The sequence below is a fragment of the Coccidioides immitis genome, assembly GCF_000149335.2.
Source record: "Coccidioides immitis RS genomic scaffold supercont3.4, whole genome shotgun sequence".
Lineage (NCBI taxonomy): Eukaryota > Fungi > Ascomycota > Eurotiomycetes > Onygenales > Onygenaceae > Coccidioides > Coccidioides immitis.
Genome location: NW_004504311.1, coordinates 1,675,881 through 1,696,096, shown reverse-complemented (window position 1 = coordinate 1,696,096; position 20,216 = coordinate 1,675,881). Strand labels below are relative to the sequence as shown.

Below are 20,216 nucleotides of genomic sequence, written 5' to 3'. Positions count from 1 at the left end.
CACAGATATCTCCATTTCTCTGGATATCTTCCGGACGAACCATTTTTTACTCAGGCCATCAGGATGGCTCGATCAGCGTCTATCGTACCAATGGAGCGACATCTCTTAAGTATGTTGCAGCAGGAGGTGCATATGCATATGTAACCTGGCCTATTCTACCCCTGCAGCAACAAAAAACAATTTTTTGAGGCTGACAAATGGCTTGAGATTCTATGGTGAAATTGTTTCCTTTGCACGCGAATGAAGGTATGGTCGAAGCCTGCTCGAAGTCTGCAGTAGATATGCATATTATTCCTCGAGAGAGAAATAGTAACGCTCAGAGGCCAACATTTGAAGCATGGAACTGCCCCACCAAACCATTACACTGGCCCGTGACTCGGTGCATGAGCCCTTTTGTGACCAGGTTCCATACCTACACAAATGTAAGATATTCCCCGAAGAGGGTATTCCATATTTAACAGCTCAGACAAAAGTGGCCAACACATAGCTAACTTAACCAGCGAGTCACACCCTCTTCAAACTATCGGAGCCTTTTAAGTCTTGATAGTGCAGGCGCCGAAATCACTGAACAAGAGAGTGGTGAAACGGCTGCTGGGGGTTCTGCCACTCCCCGAGACAGGAATAAAACCACGGAACCAGGCACCAGCAGCGGCCTATCAACATCCGATTCTGCATGAAGCAGTTATCAGAAACAAGTAGAGGTTTGCATTAGTTCAGGCGCGGGGCTTTCACTCCAGATACTGTGTGGTCGGAGGGGAAACGAGGTAAAGTGGTGGTACGTGGGCAAAGAGAGGAAAATAAGATTGTGCGACTGAATACAGCAATCACCTGGCAGGTATTCCTCGTCGAGTGCGAGGGAGCAATCCGAAGCACGCTGGACGTCTTAGCAGCCTGACGACGAAGGATGTGCTGAGCCCAAGCACGCGGGGAGAATCTTGCCAAGAAATCGCCAAGCCAGCCCGGGCCCACGGGTCTGTAGCTTGACCAATTAGGAATGGTCGAATTACCAGACCGTATTGAAAGTTCCTGAAAACTGGGACGGGGTAATTTTTCATTTCCCCTTTGCGGATAATCACTAAGCGCGAAGTGTCCTTCTTGATGTCAAAAAGTGAAAAAAAAAAAAAAAAAAAAAAAAAAAAAGAAAAAGAGGAGCCCAGAGGCTTCAGAGTAGACTCATGATCGGACCCGAGGGCGCTTTCGGATCCACGAAAGGTGCCGTATAATGCTGCTTTGTAGAAGCGGACGGAGTGCGTTCTCGAATCTCAATTGACGTGAGGCGGGAAGCAGCCGGGAAAGGCGTGAAAGGACCCCGTTTCGAGGATGGGAAGCGGGAAGCGCAAGTTGCTTTCCATGCCAAAGCTCTGGTAATTGTGGGGTACGGACCGTATTGCTTTGTAAGCTTGTCAAAATTACGCTCTATGATTGGCTGACACCAGTATTTAGGCGGTATTAATCGGTAACAGTGCCAGATTTTTAATTTCGCCCCCTTTACGGAGGACTCCGTACCGAGCGAGGTATGCTTTTTGGGCTTGTTTCATCGACTCTCGCTTCTCTCTCTCTTCGTCCTGTCTCCCTCCTAGAAACAACCTCGAATCCCACTCCTTCAGCCCTACAGCGAGCCGTCCATCCTGTCAATCCTCCCTTCTGGATCCTGCGACCATCCACAATTCCTTCTTGAGCTGGTCCTCATCGTCCCAAACCCCCTTTCCCGTCGTTCGTCGCAGTCCATCCGCGCACTCGCCCGCGGGACTTCTTTGCTTGGTTGTTTACATAGGCGTCACTGGCAGATGGGCTACCAGCCGCGCAACATGCCCGCTGCCTACGAACAACTACGGCCTAGGGGGGATGCGAGGAATAATCGGCAGAATATGGCCGAATTGAAGCTCAGGAGACTGACTGAGCTCAATGCGCGCCTGAGAGAAGACCTGGAGAGGCCGAGGGTAAAAGTGACAGAGGCTTCGATGTCGTGAGTCCCGTCCTCTCCCGGTTCCCGTACCTTTTGTCCCAGTTTGATGGACCACTAATAACTGCGTTCATCCTCTCCAACAGGCTCATCAATTATTGCAACAACACACGGGATTTCATGGTACCTTCAGTGTGGGGCCAGGTATGCTTTCTCTCCCCTTCTCGACGTCAACGTGCGATAACGCATTCTCCCTAACACTTTTTTACCTCCCAGGTCGAGAAACGAGAAGACCCTTACGCTCCTCAGCAGTCTGGCGGCTGCTGTATAATAATGTAGAATGCCCGTTCATCGATATCCGCCCCACCGTTCTCCTTCCCATCAACCGTCCCCGGCCTTTCGATCCCTACTCGCTCTCCTCATCTGTCATATCCTAATTTCTGCTCCCTACGACCGATATCTCTAATGACTCTCAATTCTCTTTTATAACGCACATTCATATACAAACGCATTTCACCGGCCTCAACTCATGTTACGTTCGCCCTGAAATGAGAACGATTTGGAAGGACTCTCCGTGTGCTCTTCATGGGAACTGCAGATGTGATGGGTTTCCTCGTCAGGCCGCGCATGGTTGAGCATGTGAAATGGCATCTCCCACGGGGACGAAGGGAGGCGCTTTCCTTTTGATCCACGTTACGTTTTCCGTGGCCCGTTTTCCCCCGTCCTACATAAACCAGGAGCTTTTTTTCGCGATCCGTTCTCCGAATCCGGCATTTTACCTCACTTAGTTTTCCAAGGACTGTTCCACCACCTGACCTTGATTTCCATCAAAATCCCCTTGGGCCCTCCGACCCTTGCCACAATTTCCTTTTGTCCTTTGAACTCGATCCTGTTTCGTTAACGGCTTTCATTTCTGTACCTATTCTTCTGAGTTATTCTCTTATTCGGAATAATCCTTGTCCCGTTTCAGACACTTTCCTCATTTTTCACAAGCTTGTTTGATTGTTCCATTTCCTCTTTTATGGTACCGTTTCCTTTGCGAATTTTGCATTCATCAGCCCACTTTATACTGCCTTGGGTTTGAAAGCCCGGTCAGATTGAGTGTATCCTTGAAATCTTCTGTTGTAAAAATAGCTTTTGGGACAGAGAAGGGAGAGTCAGCAATGAGCAAGAAAAACTTCTTATCTTTTCAAACGCCCTATTCTCTTTTTGGATACAGAGCCTGTCATTCAAAGTGAGTCGAGAATAGAGACGCTGCAGTGGCATTATATCATCGCTTGAAATCGCTCGTCCATGCGCCTGAACTCCCATTTGGCGCGCTGCCGTATGTCCATGTCTCCATGGATAGGGGGCCAAAATATTAAATTATTTAAAAAAAAAAAAGAAAAAAGAAAAAAAGTACGGATAGCTGTGCTTTTCCCAGAGATCCATCAGCAGCTTAGCGCAATGACAACTCTCCAGTCGTTGCACAAATGAGTACGGAGTACAAGAAAAAGAACCAACTGTGTCTTTGGGAGTTTGGAGGCCTTTCTGTTGCAAAGATCGACATCGGCCAGGCTGGAAAAGTTGCTTTTTGGCCATGCTCTCTAGTGAAGATGTTGTAAAACACATGTGACTATTATGTGACAGCTGCCTTCTGGCACTCTCCCTGGGCATGTAAAGACTCCAGATGGAAAAGCAGGGTTGAGATAATTTTCATTTTCCCCTTTTTTTATCCCCACCGAAGAAAAAGTTCATTTTCATCGCACAAACTGGAGGTGTCAGAGAGGTCAAGTTGTTTTTGCCCACTAATTCATATAATGGTTCATGATAAATTGAAGGATGAAACACGCCAATTGACACTGTGGCGGAGTGGTTAACGCGGTGCCCTGCTACCTCCTTAAGTTAGGCATTGCCTTCGGGCGCGCAGGTTCGAATCCTGCCGGTGTCGCATTGTTACTTTTTTTTCCCTCCTCGTTATTTAACCAACTCAATCAAGCATTTGTATTATGCCAAAGGGCTTCGTTCAAATTCCCACCCGGACAAAGATTATTTTAGATTCTCAGAGGTCAAAAGGCTCTATTGACTCACGAGGTACCAATAATCCATACATACATCCATGGATATCCCAAGTTCCTGTGCACCAGTACAAGCACAGCTTCCACGCGTGACGATAAAATATTGCACGCAATGTCGATGGATGCTGAGGGCTGCCTATGTATGTACAGGATACCAAACTGTGTGGAATTCAAAAAATTGAGCAACATGCAATTGTTAATGACTCAAAGCATTTTGCATTTCAAGCACTTACCGGAGACACAGCCCTCTTTTCACCAATCTGACATCTTATACGCGCGGTCGTATCTAGTTGCATGCATGTCATATATCCTTCTCTTTGCCCCAGACACGCTCTCAATCCCCCTGTATCGTGCCGCCATTTCTTTATACCATAGTTGTTATATCACAGTACTAACAGTCTCCTTAACAGTTTGCGCAAGAGCTTCTATCCACCTTCTCTACCTCCCTAGGCGAAGTAGCTCTCATCCCTAGCACCGGTGGAATCTTCACAGTCACCCTTTTCCACACATCAAATGCAGGTTCCACAATTGTGGAAACGGTCCTCTGGGACCGTAAAACCCTGGGTGGCTTTCCAGGTACAGTACTTGTGCAGTGCCCACCTCAACACTCCCCTTTCATATACCCAAAATAAAGAAGAGCCGAAATCTGTTAAAGACAATATATCACAAACCCAGCAATCACCCCCTCCCTTTTGAAATCCAGAACGAGAACATATAAAGTGAAACTAACACCAAAGTCTGGGCCCGACTCTCGGGTGAGAACCTGCAACCAAACAGAAACAAAACAACTCAAGTCCCTAGTTCGAAACATCATCGACCCGTCTCGAAACCTGGGCCACATCGATCGTGCTCTAGCCAAGGCGCAGAACCAGCAAGACGAAGAGAACACAGAAGGACGTGGCTCCGGTTCCTCGTCAACAGCGAGAGCAACGGCTGTGGCTGCGGCAACGGCCAGATCAGGCCCTGATCCTCCAGAGGCATCCCCAGAGAAAGAAGCATGTGAGGATTGCCAGTGAATGTACGCAGTAAGGGGCGGCTTTCTCTCGACGAAACTTTGAAGTACATTCCCTCTAAACACCTAACCTGCATTCGACGGCGTCGAAACCTCGTCAAAAATAAATTTGTACGGGGGATATGGATATCCTCGTTTCATGTATGTGACTGCTTCTGTACCTATGTGTACCTGAAAGCTTGAGTTCATAGGGATAAAAAGGCAAATCCTGGCGTTATCGCGGTTACTCCATACTATCTATCTCCATCTCTTGACCACGAAGTGGTTCGTACAACCTTCCAATGTACCTGTCTTGGTTTGATGCCGACTATTCTGCTCAGATAAATTCTCCAATGCATGTCAAGTGGGGAGAGGCATTGTATATAGTCTTGTCATCAAAGCCCATCTATAGAAATACACAAGAACAAGAACAACAATGACATCTCTGTATGTATATATTGATATAGAATAATGATTGCTTTGCAATGTGGGAAAGCAGGCCAGACCAGATTGCATTTTTTTGGTTTTTTTTTTCCTTCGTTCTGGCCAAATCAAGTAACTGGGCATCAGCTTCTTTTTGCGAGAACATATAAAGGCTGAAGGACAAGAAACCGAGAAAGATAAAAGTGCACACACGAGTCTGAATCCCTTTTAAAAAGACTTCTCTTCGCCTGTACCCTCCCCCGCTGATAATGTAAAATGCATACATGTGAATATGTGTGGTAAAATATGTACAAATATAGAAGCAGAACTTGCTCGGACAAAGGTATGTCAACCACGAAGAAAAGAGGAATATCGAAGATAGATGAATGATGAGGCGAATGTGAGGATAGGGAGAATATGAAGAGCTACTCATGCGTGTCGTATAATATGCAAGTAGCAAACCGAAAAGAGTCATAAAATGCCATGGTATCGAGAAAGGCGCTCTGACCACTCGACTGGTATCACAAGAAAAGGAAATATGAGAACCAGTGGACCACCATTCCGTTCAACCCAAACCGAGAACCATAACCCATGAAAGGCTAAGCGTTGACAAACGCCTTAAAGACCGAGCGCCGTCCTCGAATAAATCGATTCAAGCGGATTTATAACATTCTATCTGGAAATAACAAGTCACCGATGCTGCTCGTGGGGAAGGGGAGGAGAAGACGGCTTGTTTCGCCGCCAGAATGCAAGTCGTAGTCGGGATCGTCGTCGAGGCACAGTTCGCCCAGTTGGGACGCTGGCACCATTCGTAGTAGGATAATCAGGGTCGGATGAGTGTTGGCTATTTGAGAGGTGATGACTTGGAGTATTAGAATGTCCGGAACATGTAGGGGATGCAGGATTTTTAAGCGTAAAACCGTTGTGGTGGTTGGTCGAGAAACTCTTATCGAGGAGAGTAGACATAAAACTCGCAGTTCTCCCAAGTGCGGGACGGCGGTCACGCTCCGATTGACGACGGTTGCAACTCGAGTCGACCGGTAAAGCGGCTGTGGAAGGGCGTCTACAGCCAAGGTTGTCATCACAGGCGCCATCCCCAAGACTGGACTCGTAACTATTAGGCCCACCACTTCGAATACCCTGACCATATGCTCTCTTGCCAAACCCTTTGTCGTCGTAACCATTGCTCTCAGCTGTGACCAAGCTGCTGGCTTGAGAAGTAGACGAGACTGGTGTGGCTACCGTGTTGTTTGTATACGTGCTAGTGCTCTGGTTCCGGACACCATTTGTGGATTGGCTCGAATGGTTGAATACAGCCGAAACCGGACTACCTCCAAAACCTTCCCGAAACTGATGTTTATCCGAGTCATTGTGGAACCGTTGGGATGCGGAATTTGCGTCTGTATGGTTGTAGCTATAACCCCTGTGGCTATTTGCTCCATTTGTATTATTTAGGGATGAGATGGGAGGTAGGTGGTATTTGGGTGTCGAGGACTCTTGGGAGTTATGTTCTGCGTTCGTAACAGTCCCGTCATCCGCTTCATTGTCTGAACGAGAATCTCCCTGGGATGGCCCAGGGGAGGTATCCCCAGAACTATCAGGTGACGCTCGGCTGGGAATCGTATAATACACAGACGGCAGGCTATAATCCTCTGCTTTCAGGTGTCTCCGTACATTGCGGGTTTCAGTCGACTGAGCCGGAGAAATTTGAATTCCACTTTTCTCTCCCGCATCTGGATCGTTCTGACGGTCAACCGACATTTGCCATCTGCATTTGTTGCGCCGAATTTCATTAGCGGCGAAAGCCATATCCGGGAGGACGTCGGCAACCCCGTCGAAAAGAGGGAGGGCGAATACGTTCATAAATCCTATTTGACCGTTCGCCTTTTTGACAAAGTTTCCCAACTCTGGAGGACCGCCAAATAAGGCTGTTTCCATTCCAATCTCTGCTTCCATCATCCCTTGGTTGGCAAACTCCAGTTGGAGAATATCGGTCCACTTCTCCGCTATATGAAAGGGACGTGCCTATGAGAGGGATAACGGTGAGAAAGGTGACTTAGCTCATTGAATGGAGAGAAGGGTAGTGCTTACCACGTTGCTGATGTCTGCGCATTTAATCAGCAAAGCACATAGAAGAGTTCGATAGGTGTCAATGTCCTTGGGTTCCCATCCCCAAGTGGTTCTGTTATTAGAACGATAACTTTGTTGCAATTTCCCTAGTGACTCCATAAATACGTTATGGATGCCCATGTCAGTGGCCAAAATAGAATCGATCATCAACTTTCGAAGTCGATTATCCTTGAAAACGGAGGGCCAATGACGACGAAGGATTTGCGAATAGGCTGCACAATGGAAAGCCTCCAGTACTGACTTATCGTTGTAGAGCTGTGCAAGTGGCGCATTTAACTTCACAAGAAAAACGTTATTGACACCTGGATGGCCAACATCGTGTCCAATCGCTGTGATAAGCAATGTAAGGGCGTCAAACGGCGTCAAAATAGAAGACATCCCACTCCGGGTAGATACCTCCTCACTTCCCAAAGGAAACGGTGGGAGAATACCTATCTTTACAAGAAAGTGAAAAACGGACTGAAGGACATCGATAGCATGGCGGAAGTTATGGTAGAGAACGAAGGAGTTATACGAAGCACGGACGGAGAGCAAAAAGGACCGTATCTCCTCTATTTCCTATATTAGCCGAGAATCTAGGAAAAGGAGCGGTTTGATATCATCTTACCGGGCGAAAGCCTCCATTGTTCCAGCTCAGGGAGTTGCAAGGCATGCTCGACCATCACGCATGCAGCATGAACCAGCTCGTCGTCCGAGAACTCGTGAGATAAAAAGTTCCATTTCGCAACTTCCCTTTCCACCAAGGCTCTCCGTTCCTGGATGACTGGCACATCGCCCACTTGGAAATCCTCAACTGCTTCTTCTGGACTGCAAATCCGTTTCATCAACTTTGAAACCATTGCTTCTCGAAGATAAGCGTAGGATTGCTGGTCATCTGCACCAACCCACGATTGGCGCCGTACCTTCCGCCTGGCTAGAAATCGGGCTCTGTGTTTTTGCGCAGCTTTTTGCGTGCGATACGCGTGAAGGACCAGTCCCTTTACTTTGGAAGCCTCGAAAGGACATGTGAGCACATCGATCGCTCCAGCATCCAAACAGCGGCGGATCTGCTTAAACTCCACTTCGGCTGAGATGGTTCGCAATCCCTGTTTTCCGTCCTCGTGGATCCCTTTCTCAGCACATTTACCATCAGCATCGCCATCAGCATGCCGAAGAATCGCAATGGGCACGATGATGCTGGGCTCGTCCTGGGCGTGGATATCTGCAGAAAATCTGGAAAGGAGATGGAAACCATAGAGCTCCTCCGATTCCGTGGAGAAAGTTAAGCTACGCGCCAAACTTGGCGGTGACGCAGAAAGTTGCACAGAAGTCTGGGTGATGGAGCGCCGGTGTACCAACTCTGAGTCGCCTTTGATTGCAATATCAATAAAAGCAAAGATTGGAGCACAAGTATTACTTGACTCTTCGTGTAACTCAGCAAGTTTGCTCGCGAACGACTTTCCGGAGTTACACAGGTATACTGCAAGCATATATTAGCTGTACTCTATAATTCGATACTTGAAAGGAAAGTCCACCATATTCAGACAGGGGTGGGGGAGCCGACCTTGTTTGCAAATGCCCAAAATTTGGCCTATGTTGCTCGCTAGGTTGGGATGGTCATCAAGTAGAGGGAAGGGAGCACCACCCGAATCATCTTCTGGCAAAGATAAACTCTCTTTGGAAATCCAGCGGTCATAACCGACTCGTTCATCGATATAGACGGCGCGACATTGTTCTCGATCCATAATGGGAACGAGTTATGTCTATATGAGCGTGGTTATCTATCTGTTGGATGGAAAACATTAGATGGCGATATCTAGAATTGGGGGATTGGATCAGAAGCAACAGGATGATACATAGAGGCATGGTGTAGACTCATTCCAGATTGGCAATGGGATGTTGTCTGAGATTGTCAGACGAAAACAAGAGGTCATCACTATTTGAAAGGAAGGATATACTGTAGCACATCTGTCAGAGAGGCAGGTGCAGCAGCAGGTGCAGCAGCAGGTGCAGCAGCAGGTGCAGCATCAGGCGCAGAAGCTCAGCTCCTGCATTCCAGCATGCTCACTATTTCTGGCCGAGATGAGGAGAAGAAAGATGGTAGAGGGCTGAAAGTTGAAACAGAGGCTAGACCTGTGGAGGTGACAGCAGATCCCCAACACAATTCTGAACAAAATCCAGCTTCAGACACGCTGGGTTTCATAAAAGAAAGGATACTCACACTATCCCCAATTGCGCTCTCTCTCTGTCCTCCTTCAACTACAGTATCCTTCTGAAAAGCTTTTGTACCCTGATCCCTTTTCACAGAGAATGACAACCTCAATCTGGACGCCTTCAACAACAGAGGTCCACACAGTTTGGACTCGGAAGTCGCAAGGATATCTTTCTCTAACGACGGGTTATCTCTGCTCCTGCTGAAGCACACACAAGAGATCCAACTTCGCGTCAACAGGCATCAAACAACGATCTTTCTTTCACGATCTCCAAGCCTCTATCGCCTCCTTCCGTTTATCCGCTCCCACAGTTCACCTTGAACAATCTAACCGGGGCGGAGCAGCTTGGTATTTAAATTCCAGCGGCGCCAGCGTCGCCCGTAAATGAATCGAAGGGGTATGCGCAACATCCGCGCACCGAGCTTGAAAGGCGACAATATCGGATGAGAAGAGGTGGGATGTGGATAGCTTTAACAGTCCAGGATGATGGTAGATCGAGGGCTGCGGGGAACTCAAACGACTATGTATACATCGGGATGACGAAGAACCCGAAAGAGCTGAGATTGGGCGTTGGAGGTCGGGAGGTTGGATGAATGTCTGCGAGATGCTAGGAATAAGTGTGACGTGCCTTCGAGATACGAGATGCAGAATGTCGCCCAAAGGGATTTATCTGTTTGTCGACACGGTTATACCGACTGTGGACCAACGAAGCGCTGCAGGGCACTGTCGACAACGTGGAGACTTGCCTTGCGAGCAACGTTGGCAACGACGAAAGGGAGGAGGGGGAAGAATTGCAAGTCGAGATGGGTGGGAGTGGACAGTCGGGCGTGTTCGATGGATCACAGATGCACGAGCAACAATCGAAGACAAAAAGAAAAAAAAAAAAAAGGAATGGCGAAAGGACGTGTGTGTGTGTGATAGCGAACCCGAGATTGGCGACGAGCAGTCTGAGTAACGTGCTCCGCTGCGGGAGAAGAGGCAAATCCGCTGGAGCAGAACGGGGTAGTTTGACCACGACTGCCACCTCTGCCGGCGTGGAGAGACTTCCATGCCAAGACATTCGATGGCATGGATTATGGAATTAAAGAAGGCCGGGCTCGCAGCGAAGGACAAGGATTCCCGGGTGCGGTGGTATTATTACGCTTAGCGGGCTGATCATAATGTCGATACCACTGGCCCTGCAAGGGTCGGGCTTTATCCCGCCAAATCAAGTGCCGAAACCCAAATTTACGTACCTTTCCATACTGTATTTGTATTGCAGTACGGAGTACATGGGTTCGTTACAATGTACTGTTACATCGCCAGAAAACAGGCAGACGACACACCTCCCCTTGGCCCCTCGACGTCCCCGACTGACGGAACAGAGTGGGTGTGGTGATCGTTTAACTGCATCTCCTATACCTGTGCTTTCGTTCAGTGCTTCAATCATAATTGGACTATATACACCGTATATGGAGTACCCCGTTTTGAACTCTCTGGAGGCACGTTGCATGCCGGACCCTGGTGCGATCCAGCTCGACCTGTCCATACTTGGGCACGACATGGATACCTTGCAAGCCGCTGATATCGAGGTATTTTCAGGCTCTATGGGAGGCATTTCTCGCCGGGACCAACTTTCTGAACTCGTATACTTTCCCAGACGAGAAGAGCTTCGGGAATGGGAAACGGACGCCTCTACGTATCGATCCAGCACCCCACCATACCGGCCGGCGGCCAAGTAACAACTTGAATGTGTCAGAATCCCCCAGTAGTATTGGCATAGCCACACCTAATAACGGGTTGACGACTCTGCATGATGCCCTACGACCTTTGTCCTCATCATTCGAACCCAAGCTCACAGCCGCGATGACTGAGACAACCATACCACACTCGTCGCTTGCATTTGCTGTCTTTACTAAGATTTGTCTCAGTCACTGGCAGCACGAGATCAACACCCATCCCCGGAAACATACCCCGAGCGCTCCTTTAAATTTTAGCCCATCTCAACCGGCAGGGAATCCCGTCCTCGGGGCATTGTGAATGGTCTTTCCGTTGTCATACCTGCTGTCCCACAAGCTACCGCAATCTTTTTATAACTCTGGCCAAGACGAACTGTAACCCTTTCATCAAGCCTCCGCCAGTGTTCGATATATGTGGTTATCCCACCATGAACGGAGCTAGGGTTCCCAATCCCAGCACGGGATTGCGGAAGGGTACACGTTCCACTCCCAGTTCCAAGTTTCGCATCCTGACATGTTGGGATAAAATCCAAGCGCTGAACGAAAGGTCTCGATGATAGTAATAGGGATTGGGAGAAATTCATCCCGGCAACATCGAGCCCGAGATATCCCAGAGATCAGGCAGCTCATCCGTTGTAAAGCACATGGGAACCGTGGAGCTCCATTGACTCCCCTCCCCTTCCCCTGCAACCCCAAGCTTGTTATTTAGCAGGCCTGCGTTCTGGGATGAGCTAATTCGCCAGCGATTTCGGCGTACGCTGGATGTGCAGAAAGAAGTGGAGGGTTTAGGGATTCAAGCATTGGGTGGTGACCCCTCGATTGACATGTCAAAGACGTCTGGGTACATGTTGTACCCGAGAGTGAAGCGATCGTTCATGGGTCCAAACTTGAAGCGTGATTCAATCTCGGGTCTTGGAGAAGTAAAGAGAGTGATCGAATGGAATAACTGTCATGAAATCGGGGCGTGCCAGCTTCTCACACCCGATGTTCGAATTCTTCGCTGAAGGAATTACTTCGAAAGGAGTCCCGATGTACGGAGTATTCGGTATTGTATGATACTTACGTATGTCCAAGCCGCGGGCGCCACGACGGTAATATTTCAATTAGCGCTGTAAGTTTTAGAATCGGCTGGCTGGGACTGAACCCTAATAAGGTTGGAAAGCCAGCGGGCCTTGATCGCAGTGCCATCTCCTTCGGCTTCGAAGATTCCCAGAATGCCGGGATCTCTCCAGGCGGCTGGAATAACTATTTATGGACAGGAGGTTTCCTTGATATGCGCTTATAGAAATGGCGTTCGTTTTGAGTATTCGGTGGATTTTCACCTATTTAATTCCATATCGTGGGAGTTTGACATCTTTGAAACAAGCTTACTCCGTCCTCCAGACGCGAGTTCATTTCGAACCGTTCTGCTCCACCACACAGATGATCTAACTAACTAACAAGGCGTTAGTAATCAATTGCGTGATGCTGACTTCGCCTGCCCATCGATAGGGCGCAGCTCTCTTCCGAACGAAGGATGGAGTGGTCTCTGAGCCATGCCACCCGTCAGGAGGTCTATCCTCTCTCTCCTCGAAGAGTGAAAGGAATCCTCCGTGCTCGGACTTTTGTCTGAACCCCAGCAGTCCAGGTGTGCGAGCCACGTGGTGTTCCTGCTTTCGAAACGAATCTGATTGATCATGTTATGTGAAAACGGGTATTGCTGTTGGCTTTCCAGCTGATTGCGAAGCGTATGTTTAGGGCCGTTCATGTGGCATGCCGGCCCTCCGTTGTTTTTTAACTCGCGAAAAGGCGCGGCGGGCAGGGCGGGAAATCAATGATCATGCGATGCTTTGGAAGCGGTTTCATGCCGTGTCGATCTCCGACGAATCCAACCTTTTTCAGCTCATATCCAAACCCGGGATCCTCGTATAAAACGGAGTCTATTGGAAAATGACGGAAACCTTCAGGCGATCCGAGGTTTTCTTCCCGAGAACGAATAATGAAAAGGTAATCGCACCGACAGAGAACCGAAGCTCCGTCCTCCGTCCATATAAGCACAGAGGATGTGTTCGGAGGATTGGAAAGTGTCGTTTACATCAGTGAGCTTGAAGTGCTTCGCCTGCCGTGCTACCATCCAAGCCCAAACTGTACGTGTAATTACATACCAAACTTACCTGTCAAATACGCGGCTGCCACGGGGGAACGTGGGGGGCAGAGAAACTCGAAAGTTCCAACCCTCCCAAGCGAACACTCGACGACTGTTCCATCCGCCTTCTGCCGACGTTCCAGAAGCCTTCCTATTAGCGCTATCGCTCAATGCTACTGGAACGGGAATGGAGGACTCGCTGCCCCGGTGTCCAGAGCATCCTTGCTCTTATCCATTATGCCATATTGGCCAACTCCATCGATTTTGCCGCTGCTTTACGACGTAGTAGTCGAAATGCCGAATGGGATCTATAGGGATTTGCCGTGGACAGGCTTTTTGAAGGTGTTTTTTTTAAAAAAAAAAAAAAAAAAAAAAAGGGAGGGGGAGGGGGAGGGCTGTACGGAGTATTTCGCATTGTCCATACAGTAATGAAGTCGAGAGAGACATCGCCGTAAGTGAAGCACTAACCTCATGCTTCGTAAAAAGGCCTTTTCTGGCGATTGCGATCTGGACTTCGTTCAAGTTGAGTGCACTCTCCGTCCATACAGCGATCCAGTGCCAGCGCCCATCCGTCTCCCCTCCAGCCCGGCCCGTACGCCGTACATACGTGGTATAGCCCGTCGATAGAGACAATACATACTCCGTACAGCGATACAGCTAGCTTACCCCACCTGTCGATCATGGTCGGTTGCCCAACGCTGCATCGTCAAACATTGATTGGCGCCACTCCAACGCCACACGAAGCGAGCGTCAAAAGAGAGAGGAAAACCGCGCAGAGTTTCAAAAAGCAAATAATAATCAGCGATCAGTGCTCCCTCTTTGACCTTCCACTCTCTTGCGCCGGTATTTGAGGGTATGTTGGATGCCGTTTTCATGATCTTGGGGGAACGTTTTCGTCCAAAGTCAGTATTCAACTTTCTGTTTGGAAAAAGCCTGCTTTTTCTCCTGTGTGTGTATGAATCAACCTTGAGGGTAAAAAGGGTACCCAGCCACACAAAACCCAACTTTTCCACGATTTGTTTACGATAAGGCTGGCTATACGCGGCTCTCCTGCATGGTCGGGCTAGACTGCTCACACCCCTGGCCGACTCTCGATCCACGCCCCGGATATATTAGTATTGACGGAAATTCCAGAATCTCAAACATCGGAATTTTCTTCTCATACTGACGGGACCCGTTCCCATCGCTTGTCCCGTCTCAGGGCTCGTCGCCACCGACCTGGAAAACTGGGATCATATTCCTGGGGGGTACTGGGCATCAATATTCGCTGTTACGACCATTCCGGGTTGGACGGTTCGAAAAAGACTGGCTTTTGGTCCTTGTCGTGGATCCTGTTGCGCCGCCTGTTCGCCAGCCTTTCTAGAAGGGTTCATGACAATGGACCAATTGCAGCGCTTTGCTTGGAGTTGGCAGTCGCCGAACCGGGCTCTCGCATTGTAATGATTTGGCGCCGGCGCGGGCCAATAGAGCCTGTGAGATCTTTTGCTGTGTATTTTGACCTCCCAGGTGTTGGGCTGAACTTCTATTAATACTCCGGTGAGATCGATCCTCCGATTGACTCCTTGCATAATACCCTGTTCGCAAGGGTCGAGGGACCTCCTGCGCAACTTCTTGCAACCTCCAGCTTGATTGACGAAGTATTTGTTGGGCGCTTGAGGCGTTCGTTACACATTATTGTTGATAGGCTGGCACCAAGAGCACAATACTTTCTTTATCCGTCCATATGGATCTACCAATACGATAGCTGGTTTATGGTCCTGGGTTGGACAATGAAGTTGATGAAGAATGACTAGACTTACGCGCCGGAATGAGAGGCAGGCTCATTCATCAATTTCAACAATCATTTGGCGCTCTGCGAAACAAGTTCGTCAGCATCCAATAAAAGCCAAGAGAGCCCGTATTGAATGGCCAACCGACAACGTATAGCGGATGCATGAACAAGACATACCCCAGAGTTTGTTCGCCGATCCAATGATAGTCTCAGCTTTGGCAAGAAGTTTAGCATTCAACCGCTCTGCCTCTTTTGCGTTATTTTGGTGAGATTTTCCATTTCGGGGTTGGCCCTATGTAATACCGGATGCGTGATCAGCAAACTACTTTCTACACGAACGTAAAACAAATTTCATTAATAAGGGAATCTCACCATCATGAGCACAGGTACTAAATCCCTCGCGTCGGCCTCCGCCAAAGCTCTCAGGGTTTTGAACCCATTCTCCCATAGCAATCTCGCCGTTCGGCTTTTCACATACGTCACCTGTGCGAGTTCCAACAGATCTGCTCTCGCGCCTGCCTGAAGTCGGTCTCGCATGTGGTCAAGAACAACAGCTAGCATCTCCCAGCCCATTCGCTGGCAAAATTTAACCATCCCGGCTGCAAACCCATGGCAGATCTGACTGAGGTTCTGTACGTTGCCGCGGGGCGTAGAGTATTTATGCGCAACTGCGGAGACGGGGACTTCATTGCTGAGGTCACGCAGTTGAAAGGCTGTGTATGCACGTTGGTACGTACGGGCGAGGATTGGGTCCTTAATGCTACTGCGCCCCTGGGCCCTGAAACACGTCCACATGATTAGTCGAAATGGATGGGTCGCATGCCAGGATACCAGAGGCATACATAGAATTCACCAAACCTGGGTTGACGCCCATGAATTGTAGGGCCCGTATCCCGCTATCATCAAGTTTGTTCATCTCATCGCGAAATGTAGGCCAGTCAATATCAACGCCTGTTCCCGATTGGAGTGGAGCGAACATATAAAATACATGCATTTCACCATCCATAACGAATGCCTGCAGCGCCCGTTTCAATTCGTCATGGACGAATAGACCATCCTCAGGGCTGAAGGCAGATGCTACGATGGCTTGTCCGAGCTGCGTAGGTTCGAACGAGCCATCGAACCGCAGATTCAACAAGTTGGCGTCCACCAACTCGTTCAATGTCGAATCGACCAGTGAGAATAGCTCCTTTTCTCCCATGGTCTGGTAGATCAGGGAGCATTTAACGTAGTCATTGATCGCTTCGCGTCCAGAGAGGAGACGGGTTGCAACAGCCTCGAGCAGAGCCCTATAAGCTAATTAGCGGTCTATCTTATGATATCTGTTCATCCGGTAGAAATTAAAAACACCTGTTAATGCCTCGCTTCTCCGGAGATAGACCGCTAGAAATAGCCGGCATTTCGGCGTCTAGCAGATCAAGGACTGCTTCGAGGTCGTCTGCTGTGCAGCATAGAAACGTTTCTCCTATCTCATCCTTGCCCTTGCGACCTGCTCGTCCACGCATCTGCCGCCTTTGATTTAATCGTCAGTAGTAGGTACGGGATCTATAGGAGCGAAATGGTCATACGTACAACATAGCAGGTCCGACCAAATCACGCCCCATCCGAGCTCCGCATAGAATTACTCTTCTTGCAGGGAGATTAATACCGGCGGCCAAACTGCACGTAGCTACCAGCACCTTGAGAATCCCCATGTCATAGCCTTCAGCAATCAAGTCTCGCTCTTCGGCGGTTAAACCGGCATCTACGATAGAAGCACATAAGAAATTCCGTTCGATGTACGGAAACCGGTATAGGGGAAAATGCAAATACTAACGATGAAAAGCAACCCCTTTGATAACCGTCTTTTCGAAGACGGGATCCAGACCACATGGGAGGCTCTGTAGACCGGCAATTAGGTCCATCCGTTTTTCTAGAACATCGCTATCCAACATGGAGTCGTCGGGCATCGCGTCGCTTATGATGAGCGCATTCATGTGACACGCTTGTCGGCTGCCACAAAACACCAAGGCTCCATATCCAGACATTGCTGTCTCCAGGGCCAAGGATACCATGGCATTGATAATTGGATTCTCCAGTTCTTTGTATACAGACTTATCGATTATTCTTGCTGCAAGTGCTTCAGTTTTCGTCGCACCGGATTTATTCAATACCACTGCTGTTCTCAAAAAATCCTTTGTTTTTCCAGCAGGATAAACTAGGTTATCATAAACTAGGAATTCCTGAATTGGAATCGGACGATATCTAGAGATATAGTAATTCGCATGCAGCCATTTCGCTAACAATTCCGTGTTCTAAGCCATGAGGTAAATGGCACTTTAAGCTTTAAACTCTAGTTATTGCCCGAAATGGATATATAACGTACCGACAGGGTGGCACTCATGCCAACTATTTGGATATCCTGTTGAAGCAGCATCAGCTTTGAGATCATAATCTCAATTAAATAACCGCGATGCTCATCGTCAAGCATATGAAGCTCGTCCAAAACAACGACACCCAGTTCATCGATTTTGCATTCTTCAATGGCAGCATTTACTAGCATGTTGGCCTGGACAACACTGTCAGCCGCACAATCCAATGACGCATCGACCGGCAAGCCTTTTAGTTAGGCCTAGATCTTCAAACCTTTTCAATAGTGCAAACTGCGATATCCGTATCCGACCATGTGGCCCTAGATTTACTTCCTCCAAAAAACCCCGTGACACGTATCGAGCTTTGCAGAAACTTTGCGCGGGAAGGATATGATCCATCAACCTGGACAAGCGCATCTATGCGCTTGTCCACCCCTTCCACCAACCTGCGAAGCCACTTCAATTTCTCCTGAACGATGGCCACATACGGAAGCACAAGAATGGCTTTCTTGTGAGGATCATCAATAATCCTCTTCAACATCAACACATCAGCAACCAATGACTTTCCTCCACCGGTCGGAGCACTATAGACTAGATTCTTCTCCGCCGTTAGATGCCCGCGCCCAAGAAGGCACGACGCTTGCCAAGGATATATGCAATTTACTCCCAATTTTTCAAAATTAGCCACCAGGCTTTCTGGCAGTCCGTATTTGGGATGCCGAAGAGAAAGCAGTGGATACTGCGAAGGTCCAGGGGTGCTGGAAACCGCTTTACGCTGAGAATATGTTGCAATGTCATCCTCTGGGGAGGCCGCATCCGGTAACGTGTGTATGTCACTGGCCACCAGCCGCCTCTTATTTGGTTGGATAGGCTTGGTGAGATGGTATGAGCCTATCCGTCGGTGCCCCGCGTTGCCCGTATCCGCCTGTAGTAAAGAGCGAGCGGAGGTGAATGCTGTTGAAATCTCATTTTCAGACCGGGATCGTTTAGTACCTGCAAACGATGTTGTAGAGTAGGCCCGGCTTTGAGCGATCTCAGCGGATGTTTGGAACCCGGTGGTTTGAACCTCCTTGCGGATCGAGTTAGGGTTCATCCCAGCCTTGGGATCCTTCTTGCCCTCGTACAATCACGAAGGGCCAAAGAACAATTGACGAGCAACAAATCAGCCTTGTTCCAAAAATCAACAAGGAGCATTCGAATAGGCTCTTCTATTCCTAATCTTAAAACCCAATACGGAGTATATTATCCAGGATTCTGTGTTTTTACTGCTGATGGACCTCGCGACCAACCTCTCGGTCAGTGGACGGACGTTGAGCGGGATTATTAATTTTCCGTCCCCGACCACAGCCCTTTCCTAATTAGGTTTAGCGTGCATTCACGGTCAGGTGATGAACACAGATCCATTAGTCATCACATTTACCATTTCCCGATCAGGAAGGTCTATTACAAGTACGCATTATTTACTCCGTACACAGACTGATAAATCGGAATAACGGGTCCAGATTTCGCGAGGCTGGCTGGCGACAGTAGATCCGCTGTTTCAAAACAAACACACAAGGGCTCAATTCGCCAGCTGTAAAGTCTCCACGGCCTTCTTGTCGAGACACTAGTCTCTATGTAGTTAGTCTCCAGCTTAGCGGCTCGGATCTTCTTTGATCTGATGCAGAGTTTTTGTCTTGCTTCTCATCCCACAATCCTTTGGATGAGAGGAGCAAGGGCATGCACATCTATTGAGTTCACATTCTGTGGTTCCTATAGCTTCCACATATGGTTGGTAGCCTTGTAGGTCCTTCCGAGAGGTTCTGAGCCCTTCTTTAGGAATCTTTGAAGCCTTTGGAGTTGCCAAAAAGAGGAAAAACTCTTGATGGAATGATGGACATTGACCTGGAGAGCTTCTCAGCTCCAACCCCCAATCCAACCTCCAGAAATATGAGTCCAGCGGGACATATGGAGGATGCTAGCACCAACATGGGTGCACATTCACAGCCAGCGGGCATCACATGGTGAGTTGGCTTTCTATGGGGCGGCATTGCGGGCTGCCAGTTCAGAGAAACAACTCCCTGAATCAAAAGGAATTTCAATATAGCAGACAAAATGGTTACAGACATCACTGGAACAACAATTCAGTCAATCTCCATGCTACAAGGCAAGAAAAATGTGAATACTTGGTTAAACATTGTCAGGTTGCAGCTAAACCACTATGGCTGGGGGATTCTATACAATGCAGTGGTGCCAGAGCCTACAGAGGCTTCTGAAGATATATGAATCAAATGGTGAAGTGTCATGACATCCTTTGCTACATGGCTCAGCTTAAGCATGGAAGACAATACTCAAGATCAGATCAGCAAGCACTATGGAGGCAACATTAATGATCCTGCTCTCATGATATTCTACACAAAGCAGCTCTTCCTAAAGTCTGATAAAAATACATGCATCCATGTGGCAGAGAATTATTTCTACACACATCAACACAACTATGGATCAGTTACGCAATACCTTGATGTACTGCTTGAATGATACCAGGGGGCATTGCAAGCTCCTCATCCATTACATCC

At 48.5% G+C, this 20,216-nt stretch overlaps 7 protein-coding genes and 1 non-coding gene across 9 annotated transcripts; 4 read left to right on the top strand and 4 right to left on the bottom strand.

Moving 5' to 3' along the window:
* Window positions 1-1,530: 1,530 nt before the first annotated feature.
* CIMG_11421 (guanine nucleotide-binding protein subunit gamma, other) lies at window positions 1,531-3,097 on the top strand. Its single transcript, XM_012358450.1, has 3 exons — window positions 1,531-1,966; window positions 2,050-2,107; window positions 2,180-3,097. Exons 1-3 carry the CDS (start codon window positions 1,809-1,811, stop codon window positions 2,240-2,242), a joined length of 279 nt encoding a protein of 92 aa, XP_012213873.1. The 5' UTR covers window positions 1,531-1,808; the 3' UTR covers window positions 2,243-3,097.
* A 643-nt stretch (window positions 3,098-3,740) lies between these two features.
* On the top strand, window positions 3,741-3,833 carry CIMG_15087. Its single transcript has one exon. It is a non-coding gene; the product is annotated as a tRNA-Ser (tRNA).
* Window positions 3,834-3,884: 51 nt separating this feature from the next.
* On the top strand, window positions 3,885-5,413 carry CIMG_04872 (selT/selW/selH selenoprotein domain-containing protein). The gene is made up of 3 exons (XM_001245430.2): window positions 3,885-4,100; window positions 4,371-4,536; window positions 4,738-5,413. Exons 1-3 carry the CDS (start codon window positions 4,002-4,004, stop codon window positions 4,974-4,976), a joined length of 504 nt encoding a protein of 167 aa, XP_001245431.2. The 5' UTR covers window positions 3,885-4,001; the 3' UTR covers window positions 4,977-5,413.
* On the bottom strand, window positions 5,306-10,564 carry CIMG_04871 (high affinity cAMP phosphodiesterase). The gene is made up of 5 exons (XM_001245429.2): window positions 9,705-10,564; window positions 9,048-9,268; window positions 8,112-8,963; window positions 7,466-8,055; window positions 5,306-7,399 (listed from the first exon to the last, which is right to left on the bottom strand). Exons 2-5 carry the CDS (start codon window positions 9,226-9,228, stop codon window positions 6,065-6,067), a joined length of 2,958 nt encoding a protein of 985 aa, XP_001245430.2. The 5' UTR covers window positions 9,229-9,268; window positions 9,705-10,564; the 3' UTR covers window positions 5,306-6,064.
* A 577-nt stretch (window positions 10,565-11,141) lies between these two features.
* CIMG_13397 lies at window positions 11,142-12,398 on the bottom strand. Of its 2 annotated transcripts, none has more exons than XM_004446050.1 (2): window positions 11,649-12,398; window positions 11,142-11,590 (listed from the first exon to the last, which is right to left on the bottom strand). In XM_004446050.1, exon 1 carries the CDS (start codon window positions 11,996-11,998, stop codon window positions 11,669-11,671), a length of 330 nt encoding a protein of 109 aa, XP_004446107.1. In that variant the 5' UTR covers window positions 11,999-12,398; the 3' UTR covers window positions 11,142-11,590; window positions 11,649-11,668. The 2 variants fall into 2 exon arrangements, with proteins under 2 accessions (XP_004446107.1, XP_004446106.1); XM_004446049.1 differs by having other exon boundaries at window positions 11,142-11,656; window positions 11,737-12,398.
* A 115-nt stretch (window positions 12,399-12,513) lies between these two features.
* CIMG_04869 (uncharacterized protein) lies at window positions 12,514-13,161 on the bottom strand (the record flags this gene model as incomplete). Its single annotated transcript, XM_001245427.2, has 3 exons — window positions 12,514-12,659; window positions 12,786-12,841; window positions 12,887-13,161. The coding sequence occupies 3 exons, from the start codon at window positions 13,159-13,161 to the stop codon at window positions 12,514-12,516; spliced, it is 477 nt and encodes a 158-aa protein (XP_001245428.2).
* CIMG_13396 (uncharacterized protein) lies at window positions 12,641-13,825 on the top strand (the record flags this gene model as incomplete). Its single annotated transcript, XM_004446048.1, has 2 exons — window positions 12,641-13,041; window positions 13,152-13,825. Exon 2 carries the CDS (start codon window positions 13,457-13,459, stop codon window positions 13,823-13,825), a length of 369 nt encoding a protein of 122 aa, XP_004446105.1. The 5' UTR covers window positions 12,641-13,041; window positions 13,152-13,456.
* A 1,182-nt stretch (window positions 13,826-15,007) lies between these two features.
* On the bottom strand, window positions 15,008-18,914 carry CIMG_04868 (DNA-directed DNA polymerase theta). Its single transcript, XM_001245426.2, has 9 exons — window positions 17,936-18,914; window positions 17,676-17,858; window positions 17,127-17,604; window positions 16,883-17,054; window positions 16,661-16,822; window positions 16,153-16,599; window positions 15,683-16,088; window positions 15,488-15,602; window positions 15,008-15,391 (listed from the first exon to the last, which is right to left on the bottom strand). Exons 1-9 carry the CDS (start codon window positions 18,752-18,754, stop codon window positions 15,360-15,362), a joined length of 2,814 nt encoding a protein of 937 aa, XP_001245427.2. The 5' UTR covers window positions 18,755-18,914; the 3' UTR covers window positions 15,008-15,359.
* Between the last annotated feature and the right edge of the window lie 1,302 nt (window positions 18,915-20,216).